This window comes from Cucurbita maxima, unplaced genomic scaffold, assembly GCF_002738345.1.
Source record: "Cucurbita maxima cultivar Rimu unplaced genomic scaffold, Cmax_1.0 Cma_Scf00007, whole genome shotgun sequence".
Taxonomy (NCBI): domain Eukaryota; kingdom Viridiplantae; phylum Streptophyta; class Magnoliopsida; order Cucurbitales; family Cucurbitaceae; genus Cucurbita; species Cucurbita maxima.
Genome location: NW_019272023.1, coordinates 5,171,031 through 5,184,389, shown reverse-complemented (window position 1 = coordinate 5,184,389; position 13,359 = coordinate 5,171,031). Strand labels below are relative to the sequence as shown.

Below are 13,359 nucleotides of genomic sequence, written 5' to 3'. Positions count from 1 at the left end.
TGATCTTAAATTAAAAATTCAAAACTAAATTGAATAAAAATAATAATACATGGAAGCCAAAATAGTATTTGACATTGAAGAATTTGAAGTTATATTATTATATATATTAACAATTTTAAAATAAAATAATTAAATATAAAAAAAATTATCCAGTTAAGAGATAAAGAAGAGGATAATGTGGAGTGGGGACACTAATTTTGGCGGTAAAACCAGTTCAGTCAGAGGGGTTAGGTTCAGACAGAGCGTTAGAAAGGACAAAAATGGCGATTTCAACCCTCAAGATCTCTATGGAGAAGAAGAAGATGAATCAAAATATCTCCATTTCCCACCAAATAAATATCTTGGCCCCCATTTCTCTTTCTCAATCTCTCCAATGGCGCTTTCAGTAATCTCCCCGCTTCCGTTGGCTGTCTCCTTTGGCTTCCACCGCCCTCAACGTCCAACCGCGGCGGCTCCTCGCTTTTTCTATTCTTTTGCTTCTTTGAGCTCCTCTTCTTCCGAATCCAAATCTGCCAAACCATCGTCGCCCACTCATAACTCCAATGGAACTTCCGCTCCCTTCGTTGAACCCTCCAGAGCCGCGGATTCGAATTTCAGCTACGCGTTTGCTAACCCTAGCGCTGGCGGTGGTGCTCTTCACCCGATTCTAGGGTTTATGCAATCCACTGAGTCCTCAATTGAGAGGGTAATTTTTTTTTTTTTCACTTTTCAATTCGGTTTTCATGATCTACTCCTGTTGAAGCTGAAAGTTTGTGCTGGCTGTGAATTTAATCCGTAAACGCTTTGGAACTGAACTCGTATACTGATACTGTTTCTTGAGAGTTTGGCCATGGAACACATAAATATTTGAATGATTCATTCTGTCTCTTTTAGTTCCTATGGTTCAAGTATGCTTAAATTAAGCTTAGCCAATTGGATCGAATAAGAATTATTCTCTCTCATCTGATGTTAAGCAGGTTATTTTTGACTTCCGTTTCTTGGCGCTGCTTGCTGTTGGGGGTTCATTGGCGGGTTCATTCTTGTGCTTTCTCAATGTACTTTCTCCAGCTCTTAGGACGCAGATAAATTTTTCTTTTGTATGATACTTTAATTGTTCGTGTAGTTTGACTAGTCTTAGCTTGTCTGAAGGGCTGCGTTTATATTTGTGATGCATATAAAGTTTACTGGTCAAGCTGTGTCAAAGGGATTCACACCGGACAAATGGTTCTGCGACTTGTTGAAGCTATTGGTAGGATCCTCTCCTATATTCACTAATGTACCTCTTTTTTTGTGCTGGAAGTATAGCTGCTAATTGCACTTCAAAGCATGAAAACGATAATGAATTGCTACCTCATGCAGATGTATATCTTGCTGGAACCGTCATGTTAATCTTTGGGATGGGCCTATATGGATTGTTTATCAGTAATGTGTCTCCTGATGAGCCTCCTCCTGTTGATCGTGCCCTGAAAGGATCCTCACTGTTTGGAATGTTTGCCTTGAAGGTAAATGACTAAGCTGATAGGTTAGGATACTTTTAATCTTTCTTTTAGTTTGGGTGTAGATATTAGTTTGATTCACTCAGTCGTAACACATGAACTACTAGTATTTATTAAGGAGAAAATAACGTTGTCAGGGCTGAACTTCAACCTTATGGTATGATATCATGTTAAATAACTTAGACCTAACTTAGACCCCACCACTAATAGATATTGTCTGCTTTGGCTCGTTACGTATCGCCATCAACCTCACGGTTTTAAAATACGTTTACTATAGAGAGATTTCCACACTTCTATAAGGAATGTTTCGTTTTCCTCTCCAACTTATGTGGGATCTCACAATCCACCTCATTGAGGGCCCAGCGTCCTCGCTGGCACACCACCCGTTGCTTGACTTTGATACCATTTGTAACAGCTCAAGCCCACCGCTAATAGATATTATTCATTTTGGCCCGTTACGTATTGCCGTCAGCCTCACAGTACTTTTTCGTGTAAGGACCATTTATTAGAAAATTGATGCTTTCCCCTATTTTTTGGGCTATTTTAGACTGAGGTAATGTGAAATTAAAGGCAAGAGAGAGACTGAGACTGAACTCCTGAACCACATCTACTATAGAGAGGTTTTCGCACCCTTATAAGGAATGTTTCGTTCTCCTCTTCAGCTCGATGTAGGATCTCACACCTTTACCGGAAAAAAGAATCACCGCTAGATCCAAAAGCTTGAGTATAGTTCAACGTATATTTATTTATTCATGTCATTTGATGGAAATTGACAAAACTCAGAATAGAATGGTTGTATGCTGAAACTTGAACTCCCCTGAAGAAAATCTAAGATTCCAACAGTGCTGAATGCTGTAAACTTGAGAAAATCTTTGATATTCTATGGAGATTATTGTCTGGACATTATTCAGCGAGCATGGAAATCTTAGTGTTTGTTTATGCTGTCCTGAAACTTTTGGAACAGAGAATGGAATATGAGATTTTACTTTTTTGAATTTGTTGTTCCCTCATGGACGGCATTTGTGATTTTGGTGTCATTGGTTGCAGGAGAGGCCAAAATGGATGAAAATTAGCTCTCTTGATGAGCTGAAAACAAAGGTCGGACATGTTATTGTCATGATTCTCTTAGTGAAAATGTTCGAGAGAAGCAAGATGGTGACGATAGCAACCGGTCTCGATCTACTGAGTTATTCGGTATGCATCTTCCTGTCATCTGCTTCTTTATACATCCTCCATAACCTACACAGGCCAGAATAGGAATACAAAGGCAGTATAGTACCAAGGAAGAGTGCATGATGGCCTTCTGAAATTGTATAAATGCGATGGAGCTTTACAATTTACCAAATGAAGCCTATATTTGTTTGGTTTTGGATGTTCTTATTGCCTGTTATGTCTGTGTAAGAGCTGAATGCATTATTTCCTCTCCTAAATCTCACGGTACCCGAAAGTGTTGCAGTTTCCCCAAAGGGATAATTGCAAAAATGTATAGCATAGCTTGTACTCATATCACATTTAATCTCCACTTCCATTCATAACTTTGTTCTCCTTTTCATCAATTGATTATGATATAAACCAAAACAATTTAAACCTCGAAAGACTATAATCTTGAGTTTAGATCAAATTAGATAGTTGCTTGATTTCACATAGCTTTCCAAGATCTACGTGCTAGAAGACATCTCATTTAACCTTTTTTTAACAAAAATTGATTGTAAATGAACAATGAGTTTATAATTTCTAATAGAATTCATGATAGTTTCACTATTTTAGTCTCTATAATCAGCTTTCAGTGGTATCATAAACTTCATGTCACATACCAGCACTTAATTTTATAAAACAATAAGAATACATCATCTAAACATCAATCGACTCGGTTTCTTATTTATTACATACACCAGCACTTGATTATTCAAACAAAAGATCGGTTCTTCGACCGTTCTACGTGCATCGACCAAACCTGTTTCAACTCGTTTGCAAGCGTTTGGATAGCTCCTTTTGATGTACTACAGAGAATTAAACCTGGATGCATACAAATAATACTCTGCAAATCCTTCAATAGTTCATAAATCTTTGCTTGTAACTTTTCCTCATAGCTTGAAATATCTACACTAGATAATCTTTAAGATAGTCCAGAATGTTAGACTTCTTTAGTTTCGCCAATGTGGCAATATTGGTTTGTCGAATCGTCTCTCGAGAAAGATTCAACGACTTTCCTATCTCCTCAAACGACTGAGGAATCTGTCCATTGAGGCCAAAGTACAAGGTCAATATGTGTGCTTCTCTTTTGCTTAGAGTACTAAGAAGCCTCTTCAGTTCTTGCTTCATCAGTTTTCTTATTACCATATTCTCTGGAGTCAAATTGTCTGGCCCTGGCATGATCTCCTGCAGAACATAAAGAATATAGTATTTCAACATCTCATCGTAGTCGCGAAAAAAAAAACATGACAATAGACGTTCGCTGCTAGGTGGATATCAACCTAGGATTGAATATCCAATTATGTGTCAGATGCCAAATATTGCAGAGTGAGGTAGTTATCCGATAAATTTAGTTGAGGTCGAATAAGATGGCTCAGGCACTAGCGCATGCGCACATATATATAAAAGCAAACCCCAAGTGTAGCAATCTAATTGAAAATACGACTTATTGATATGCCGTTCATGAGATCCCACATCGATTAGAAAAGGGAACAAAGCATTCCTTATAAGGGTGTGGAAACCTCTCTCCAACAGACGTGTTTTAAAACCGTGAGGCTGACGACGATACATAACAAGCCAAAACGGACAGTATTTGCTAGCGGTGGGTTCGGGCTGTTACAAATGGTATCAGAGTCAGGTACCGAACGGTGTGCCAGCGAGGACGCTGGGCCCCAAGGGGGTGGATTGTGAGATCACATATCGGTTAAAGAGGGAAAACAAAGGATTCCTTATAAGGGTGTGAAAAGCTCTCCCTAACAAACGCATTTTAAAACCATGAGGCTATCGGCGATACGTTAAACAAAGGATTCCACCCCCTTGAGGACGCTGGGCCCCAAGGGGGTGGATTGTGAGATCCCATATCGGTTAAAGAGGGAAAACAAAGGATTCCTTATAAGGGTGTGAAAAGCTCTCCCTAACAAACGCATTTTAAAACCATGAGGCTATCGGCGATACGTTAAACAAAGGATTCCACCCCCTTGAGGACGCTGGGCCCCAAGGGGGTGGATTGTGAGATCCCATATCGGTTAAAGAGGGAAAACAAAGGATTCCTCATAAGGGTGTGAAAAGCTCTCCCTAACAAACGCATTTTAGAACCATGAGGCTATCGGCGATACGTTACACAATCCTTTTGGAAGTTCATCCTCTCCTTTCGAGATATTAATCAAGAAAAGGAACTTAACATTATTTCATCATAGATGAGGATGAGGGAAATGTCTTCAATTACTAGTTTTATGAACAAATGGAAGAGAGCCTAAATCAAAGTTCCTAAAGATCAAGAGCCAGTTGCAAACAAGGCTCTCATCCTTCATGAAAGATTGAAACTTCAATTCAATGTCATTGTAGCAGCAGGTATGAAGAAAAACAAAAACGTAAGTATTCCTTCAGTAAAAGACTAAGCTCGACTTAAGTAAAAAGGTACCTGCAGGGTTAAGCAACCTCGGTCGTTTACTGGTCGATTGATTGAAATCGGACGCTTACTCCTTTCTGTAACCAGTCTTACAGTTGAAACAGGAACTTTCAGATACTTAGCGACTTCCTTGTGGGTGGGTACTCGTGATAACTTTATGCCAAGATGATTATTTGCTTCTGCTATTCTTGCTACCATCTGACCCATGTGACCCTGCACACAGCGAGCTAACCAAGCATTCAATTATTACCCGTTCACCTTCCCATACTTCAAATCCTAAGCTAACAAAACTTCGTAGAAATTACCTTTCCATTTTTTGTGAAAAAAGGTTATATAACAAAAAGGCTCTTCCTTATCGCCTTGGCACATCTTGTTCTTATTGTTTCGATATGATTCTCGTCATAAATCCAACTTAGTTTGACAAACAACCAAGTTTTTAATGAAAAAAAAAATGAAAGAACACAAGGGCATACAAAAAGAGAGCCCATAAAAGGAGGAAACCCACAAAAAGGGCCTCCAATGAAGTAAAATAAGACCGAACGGGTAATGACAAAAATTTTTTTATCATAGAAGCCTACTGATAAACATAGAACCTAGGACGAGCGATTTCTAGTAGGCTAACTCTGCCGCTGACTTCTACTAGTGTAGGGCTAAGTAGCGCCTTTTCCTTTAGGTCCAATGTAGCATTGACAAAGAAGAACATATGGTTAAAAGACAGCGAATCCTTTTATATATATAAATATATATAGATCAGCTTAAGAAGCTACCCTTCCTCTTGATCTGAGATACAAAAAGAAAGATCTCTTTTCTATGACTTCCACTTATCGATCTAGGCCCAGAAAAGTGACTGACCAGGACCCTATAAATGAATAAAAGAAAGGTAAACAGGACACAAATTATGTTCTTATGTTCAATGTATTCAGAAGTGCCATAACTACAAATGCAAAATCTGCATAAAAAACTAAATATGATTTGAAACTTCTACATGACAATCAAAATGTGACAAATGAGAATTGAGGCAGTATCTTACCGGCAGTCGAACAAGCCTCGACTTTTTATCCAACGCTTGAATGATAGTTTGTCTTATCCACCAATAAGCATAAGTTGATAATTTATGTCCTCTATTTGGTTCAAATCTTTCAGCTCCTTTAAGAAGACCAATGTTCCCTTCCTACAAAAAACAAATAAAACCTTTCAGCATACTACAGAAAACAACAATCCAAAAGAGAGTAATATGTGCATTAACCTACCTGAGTGAGGTCTTGCAGGCTAATCCCTTTGCCCTGATATGGAGCTGCAATCGAAATGACTAGTTTGCTATAGCATCGAATGAGTCGATCTCTCGATTCTCTTGCCCTCCAGAGAACTCTATCTATATACCCTAATTTGGTGCCCATGGCAATGGCCAATTGCTTATTTGTAGGTTCATGATCTTGAGTCTCCATGATTCTAGTTTTTGTCTTTTCAATCTGTGCTGCCTCCTGTGAAGAGTTTATAATATGCAGAAGCTTTCTTTAACATATGAACATGGCAGACACTTTTACATGATTTAAAGGATACTAATGCAACAAACTAAATTCTACTATGATACCTTAAAAGCACTTTATAAAGGAGAAGAAGAGAGTTCTGCAGTCTTTTGCATACAAATTATATGTATTCCCCTCAAGAAAGCTCTCAAGAGAAGTAAATGGTGGCATAGACAAGGATTAAAGAACAACTTATGAATTTTTTTTCTAGGACTCACCTTTAGACACAGACAAAGCTCTGCTTCTTCTTTTGAGCTCAAATGTCCAGGTCTCAAGGGGCCACTGGACAAAGCAACCCAATTTTCCTCGGCTGTCTCCCCCACCTCTTTCCTCCTTTTCCTTCTCCTCTTTTTCCAAGCTACATTCCCATCACCCCCACAGCTCTGCTCCATTTTCTCAAGGTTTTTGCATCTCCAATCCTTGGAAAGCCATCCGGCTTCCACCAGAACATGTTCTCTTGCCGCTTCTACCGCCAGAACCGCCGCCGCCTCCGACGGCGGTGGGTGGGTTAGTGTATCATTGCTGATGAAATTGGGTGCTAATTTGGTGGAGAAAGGGGAAATGGTGAAATGGGGTTGTTGGGGAAGATGGGTTTTGAGCGATGGAAGTGATGAGAGAGAAATGGATGGGAGGGTTGGGGATTGAGCCGGTAATGAACATAAGCTACTGGTAGTGGCCATAAGCAGAGAAGGGAAAGAAGCGAGAATGGGAAAGGCTTTTAAGAAGTTTGGGCTTTTTTAGCACTTGGGATTCTGATATTTGTTCTTGTCGCGAATGGATAAAAGGATCAAAAGGATGGATGTCAATGTGTGCGGATGCTATTGAAGCATTCACATCCTTCGAGAAAAGGGTGTGAAGAAAAATCGGCCAAGTAGATAGATTTAGCATCAAGATCAATCCTTCAAGGAATTCAACAACCAAAGGGGGACTTCAAATGTATTAAATCATCTTCTACCATGGGAGGCACGACAACACAGAGATAGTTGTTTGAGAGTAAAATTGCTGGGAGAAGCTTGAAGTGCAAGAAAGTTCCATATACTCGAAACGGCAGGATATTATCTATTTTAGGTTTTTCATACAGTTTTAGGTTTTTCATACAGTTTTAAAACGTGTCTCCTGAAGAGATATTTCCAAACCCTTCTAAGCATTTCATTCTCCTCTCCAACCAATGTAGGATCTCACAATCTACCCTTTTAGAGTCTAACATCATCGCTGACAAATCGCCAATTTTCTAGCTCTAATACCAGTTGTAATAGCTTAAGCTCACCGCTAGTAGATATTATCCTCTTTGAGCTACCCCTTTTAGACTTCCCTTTAAGGTTTTAAAACATGTCATACATATTTGCATATCAAAACATAATATGCACAAATTGTGAAAGTTAAATCAACCAAACGTATTTGCATACCAAATGCTCCTTTGCGACGAACCCATAAGAAACAACCACTTTCGAAATGTCCCAAATTAAAGAGCAGCAGCTGGTCAATACAATTGCGTACATTTATCATTTTTTTCCCCCCTTGGCAAGAGGTCAATCAAAGCGTGGTAGATCCATAAGAACCTAACACCATTAATACAAAGTGAGTCGGTAGAGAAAACTATGCAGTATGCTTGTTTCTGTGTAGTCAATAACTATCTGATATCTCCTGACTCTTCTTCCTAGCTTCTTTTATCATCCTCTTTTCAATGTTGCTCACATATGGGCACCATTATCTTCCAATGGATCCCCCAAGAGGCTGATTCAACAAACATAAGAGCTGTACAGGTCTGTTATTCATCAAGCGCTCGAGGGACGTTCGAAATCTAACATCTCCCTTATATTTAACCAAATTGAAGGCCCCATCGACGAGCATATGTGAGCGCTCTTCCAGTATACACCTTTTGCACCAGATGGCTTATTGGTTTCTACTGATTTCTGTCAGAGTTCGAAGAAAATGACTTATTGAAAATGTGGGAGACGTGTCTTTAGAGACTAACAGCTAAAGAGCGAAGTGAAGAACATACTATGGCAGCCAACAAGTTTATAAGAAGGTCCTCTTTGCTGAAGTCAGGTTTTCCAAATGGTAAGTGAACTATACCAGTTTTATCTGCTCTGTACTCAACTTTACCCCCTTCTTGAATTCTGCTATTGCCTGAAATCAAGGTTGCCCAATGGATAGACATAAAATCTGGATGCAATGCAGGTATAGAAAACAATCATCGATAACTGAAGCAAATTGGTTGATACAGTACCGTCTTTTGGATTCGGTATGAGTCCTCGAGGCCCTAGGAGCTTCCCGAGGCTAGCAACCTGAAATAAGGAAAGAAGACTCAAATATGAAATCAACTATATCGTCTTACTCTTAGTAATACTCGGGGCATTTACGATAAATAGACAAGACCAGAAGGCAAGCATGATCAAAAAATGGATCGATACAGCCAGAAGGCAAGCATGATTAACAAATTCGAGGAGTGATAAACCCGTTGGTAATTATGTCTCTTACTCGTTATTTCTTTCTGCATTACATAAGCAGGATCGATCATCAATATAGTCCTAACCAGCTAGTTCATCTTGTAAAGTAATGCAGCTTGTTTAGGAAAAGTGAAAGTTAGAAAAATCTCAAAAGATAAATGAAAGAACAATTAAAGCAATGCATTCAGAGCAATACCTTAGGCATCATGTCTGGGGAAGCAATCAATTGGTCAAAATTCATAAATCCTCCTTTTAGCTGTTCTATTAAGTCCTCTCCACCAACCAAATCAGCTCCAGCATTCTTTGCTTCATCAAATTTCTCACCTGTATGTTCATTTCAACTTTTTAGGATTTCACCCTAAACAGTAAAGTCCTTACCACTCAAGAAAAAAGGAATCTAGATGCATAAGAACCAACGATTTGGTTCGACCAAGATCGAAGTGGCACAAGACTGGATTTTACCCTATTCTAGATCCATGGACCTCAACTAGAGGGTGCAAACTTCAAATTATGATAGAATCTCTATTGCCTAAATAAATGTGAGATCCCATATCGGCTGGGGAGGACAACGAAACATTCCTTACAAAGGTGTGAAAACCTCTCCCTGGAAGAGGCGTTTTAAAAATCTTGAGGGAAAGCCTAAAGAGGAAAATATCTGCTAGCGGTTGAGCTTGGTCGTTACATTAAAGTTCAACACGAAGATAACTCAAGAAAGTTTGTTGGTTGCAATCGAGATGGCTTGGGCTTGTCTAACTAAGATAACTATTTTCAGAATTATTTTTAAGAACAACTTTCATAAATGATCATTAGAACATATCTACACTTACCTGTATAAGAGCATTCAAATAAAATAACCTCATGATATGCACATTCTTTATAACTTCTCTTAACAGTAAAGGGATCAGAGATATAGCTGTTTGGAGGTCATAATCCTTTTTGTCTTCCCTCGGTTTTTGAATTTCCAAGAATCTCCTGGATCTCCTCTGACATATCATACAATAAATTCCTCCATTTCTAAGCTTGAAAACAATCCCCTCCAAGCACAACCATGAAACAGAACACAATCCACAATCCACAATCCAATCATCACACCGAAATCAAACATTACAAGATTTTGGAACATACTCTATCTCTTTCAAGGGGCAACGCGGGTTTTCCCTTCTTAGGTTTAGGCGCAACGACCCCCTCGTTTTTTTCGGCGTCCACCTCGGCGACACTCACGGCGGCGGCGAGAGCAGCGACGATCACATGGTGCCTCGCTCGTCTCTGAAAATTAAGCAATACCCAATCATCTGATCTCCTAGGACTGCAAAGAAAATGGCAGGAGGAGAAGGATTTGATGGTGGAATATCGGAGTATCCCCTTGAAAGAGATGAGATTTTGGTTGTGAACGAAAGAAAGTGAACATTAGGGAAGAAGGAGAAGTGGAATTACAAGCCGCCATTGATGGAGAGTGAGGTTGCAAAGTTCTTCTTCTACTGATAAAAAAAATTTCTAAACATTTTTTCTTGAGATAAATTTAATTTATTTTTTTTCAATTAATTCTTTCTTAATGCATTATTGTTTATTTAGCATAAATGTTCTTTAAAATTTAGAAAATAAAAAATATTTTTTTAATGATAAGACAAGTGTACATGTGGTGATGATCTCGTCCGAATGTACACGTGTGTGGCCACGGTCTCTCGAAGTTGACGACGTGGAATGTTGTCGTGTCGTGATTTGTTATTTGGTATCTGTTATGCTTTTCTTTTCTTTTTTTTCTTTCTTTTTTCAGTAATTTTAGGGAATTAAAATTATTTGTTAAAAAGAGTTTGAATTAAAATTTAATAAGCGGTTAAAGAAAAATAAGAGAAACATAAATTACATTTTTAGTTATTGAAATATTAAATTACTCTTAATTTTCAAAATTAATTTATCCCTTAAATAGCTACTCACCATTTTAAAAATAAAAATTATTATTATTTAAACCCTAAACTCTCTATCCTTCATTTTATTTTAACACAAATTAATGTTGTTTTTTTTTTATTTGAGATTAAAATTTATTATTTACAAATTTAAGAATGAAATATCGTAATGTCCCTTAATTACTTGATGTACACAAGTTGGATTAGATTGGGTTAAGAAAATTTGTTGGACCAAAAAAAAAAAAATTGAGTTTTTAAATAGTAACCAAAAATTAACTTTTATATTCCTCCTACATAATCATTTAATACAATTTTAGAGGAAAAAAATATTCAAAAAGATAAATAATAAATATTAAAAGATTGTACATCTGTCTTATTTATTATTAGTTTGTTCATATTATAAATAATGTGTTTAAAAATAGTATAATATATATAACTCACGTGTTTAAAAATAGTATAAAAAAAATGATGATATGAGTTGGAATATTATTGGGATATTTAGGAAATGATCATGAATTTATAAGAAGAAATACTATGGCGTTTTGTGAAGCCCAAAACAAAATTATAAGAGCATATGTTGAATATTATACCTTTGTGTAAACTCGTGATTTATAATATGGTATCAGAGTCATGTCTTAAAATTAGCCATATCAATAGAATCCTCAAATGTGAGCATTGAAGGTATAGTCAAAAGTAACTAAAGTATCGAACAAAATGTGTACTTTGTTAGAAGACTCGAAGAAATAAGTCGAGTTTCGATTAAGGAGAGGCTCAGGTGAAGCTCTATAGCATACTTTATTCGAGTTTTGGAGTTTAAAGTCAGGAAATAAACTGACAAAATATACAACCATCCACCAATCATAAAAGAAAAAAAAGACGGTATCGAAATCATTAATATATAATTAATAATGGTAAAGGTATTTAATAATTCAAAAGTAATGGAATAAATTAAAATAAATAAATAGGAAAAAAAATGTGAGAATTGGAATTTTTATTATTTAATTATGGAAATGTATGAAAGAATTGAACTTATGAGTGAGTTTCAATCTCTCTGTTTATTTCAGCACTTTCTCAGCCACAACAAACAGAGAGCCTTTTCATATCCCAATCTCTCTCTCTCTCTCTCTGAAGATTCTCCCGGCAAAGAAATGGCGATCCGAAATTTCACTAATCTCTCCACACCGTCGCCGTTTCTCCGCCGTTCACCTCCGCTGAATTTTACTTACATTCTCACCTGCCGAACCTGCACTGCTCCATCTCTCCGCTTCCACTCTCCTCGCCGTCGCCGAAGCCTCGGAATCTCCGTCGCATTCGCTTCATCCGGTGGAATTCCACCCGGAGGACATGACAGAGGCGGCGGCGGTGGTGGAGGCGGCGACGGACACGAAGGAGGCGAGGAGGAGGATCGGGAGAAGAACAGAGCGGAGGCGATTGCGGTGCTGGCGGAGGCCGGGAGGTCGACAGAGAGTTTGCCGAAGGATCTGGCGGCGGCAATTGCGGCGGGGAGAGTACCGGCGGTGATCGTGGAGAGATTCTTGGAGATGGAGAAATCGGCGGTGTTGCGGTGGTTGATGCAGTTCGGCGGATTCAAAGAACGGCTTCTGGCGGACGACTTGTTCTTGGCTAAGATGGCCATGGAATGTGGCGTTGGAATTTTCACAAAGGTCTTTTTCTCCTCTGTTTCAAATGCCCCTTCACTCATATTTTCTATCTTAAAAATCATATTTCTTAAAAAAAATTAAATTACAAATTTCATCCACATTTCTTTCAATTTTGCACTTTTTTTTTTCAAAAAAAATATTTAATTTAACTAATTTAATTCGAGAGCAAAATATTATTTTAATCACGAAGTTATGTCATTTCAAAACAAACAAATGTTTGATATTTGAAAATTAATTCTAAATTGTCTAGAACTGAGTTATTTAATGTGATAATGAAAGATGTGATTTATTTATAAATTTATTTAGTTTGTATTATTGGATCTCTAAATTTAAAAATATTTTAAATATTTTTTTAATTTTTAATTCTATTTAAAAATACCAAAAATCTCTTAAATTTCAATTAAGTCATTGATTTATTCAATATCTTTTAAAAAGAATTAATTTTTAAAATTTTACACCAATCAAATTTATATTTAATTATATATATGTGTTTTTGTGGCTAATTATGAGCATGGATTTCATTTTAATTTTATAATTCATTGGAATTTAATTCTTAACCATAACCTATATTATTTTTTTAAGATTAATTAGAGTTAATTGGGTTGGTGACTCAAACAACTTGAATAGTGTTTACAATCCAACCAAACTTTAACCCTTATTTGAGTTTAGTTGAGTGTTGGAGTTTTTTTTTTTTTTTTTTTTTTTTTTTTTTTTTTTTTTTTTTTTTTTTTTTTTTTTTTTT

At 37.2% G+C, this 13,359-nt stretch overlaps 4 protein-coding genes across 9 annotated transcripts in view; 2 read left to right on the top strand and 2 right to left on the bottom strand.

Annotated features, from left to right (window-relative positions):
* Positions 1-225: 225 nt before the first annotated feature.
* LOC111482385 lies at positions 226-3,007 on the top strand. The gene is made up of 5 exons (XM_023128134.1): positions 226-685; positions 957-1,034; positions 1,129-1,228; positions 1,339-1,481; positions 2,523-3,007. The coding sequence occupies exons 1-5, from the start codon at positions 374-376 to the stop codon at positions 2,730-2,732; spliced, it is 843 nt and encodes a 280-aa protein (XP_022983902.1). The 5' UTR covers positions 226-373; the 3' UTR covers positions 2,733-3,007.
* Positions 3,008-3,236: 229 nt separating this feature from the next.
* LOC111481519 (RNA polymerase sigma factor sigD, chloroplastic) lies at positions 3,237-7,400 on the bottom strand. The gene is made up of 5 exons (XM_023126972.1): positions 6,821-7,400; positions 6,327-6,557; positions 6,107-6,247; positions 5,089-5,289; positions 3,237-3,854 (listed from the first exon to the last, which is right to left on the bottom strand). The coding sequence occupies exons 1-5, from the start codon at positions 7,280-7,282 to the stop codon at positions 3,576-3,578; spliced, it is 1,314 nt and encodes a 437-aa protein (XP_022982740.1). The 5' UTR covers positions 7,283-7,400; the 3' UTR covers positions 3,237-3,575.
* Positions 7,401-7,975: 575 nt separating this feature from the next.
* Positions 7,976-10,539, bottom strand: LOC111481521 (50S ribosomal protein L1, chloroplastic-like). Of its 6 annotated transcripts, none has more exons than XR_002718063.1 (6): positions 9,880-10,539; positions 9,249-9,376; positions 9,084-9,150; positions 8,833-8,890; positions 8,605-8,732; positions 7,976-8,515 (listed from the first exon to the last, which is right to left on the bottom strand). XR_002718063.1 is itself a non-coding variant. In XM_023126975.1 (6 exons), the coding sequence occupies exons 3-6, from the start codon at positions 9,291-9,293 to the stop codon at positions 8,378-8,380; spliced, it is 369 nt and encodes a 122-aa protein (XP_022982743.1). In that variant the 5' UTR covers positions 9,294-9,376; positions 9,880-10,086; positions 10,178-10,539; the 3' UTR covers positions 7,976-8,377. The 6 variants fall into 6 exon arrangements, 4 of the variants coding, with proteins under 4 accessions (XP_022982743.1, XP_022982742.1, XP_022982744.1 ...); XM_023126975.1 differs by lacking the exon at positions 9,084-9,150 and having other exon boundaries at positions 9,880-10,086; positions 10,178-10,539; XM_023126974.1 differs by lacking the exon at positions 9,084-9,150.
* Positions 10,540-11,995: 1,456 nt separating this feature from the next.
* Positions 11,996-13,359, top strand: part of LOC111481520 (protein RETICULATA-RELATED 4, chloroplastic-like) — a 5,032-nt gene continuing 3,668 nt past the window's right edge. Inside the window, exon 1 of the mRNA XM_023126973.1 lies at positions 11,996-12,620. Within this exon, the coding sequence (XP_022982741.1) occupies positions 12,105-12,620 (516 nt within the window). The 5' untranslated portion in view covers positions 11,996-12,104. The remainder of the gene's footprint in view (positions 12,621-13,359) is intronic.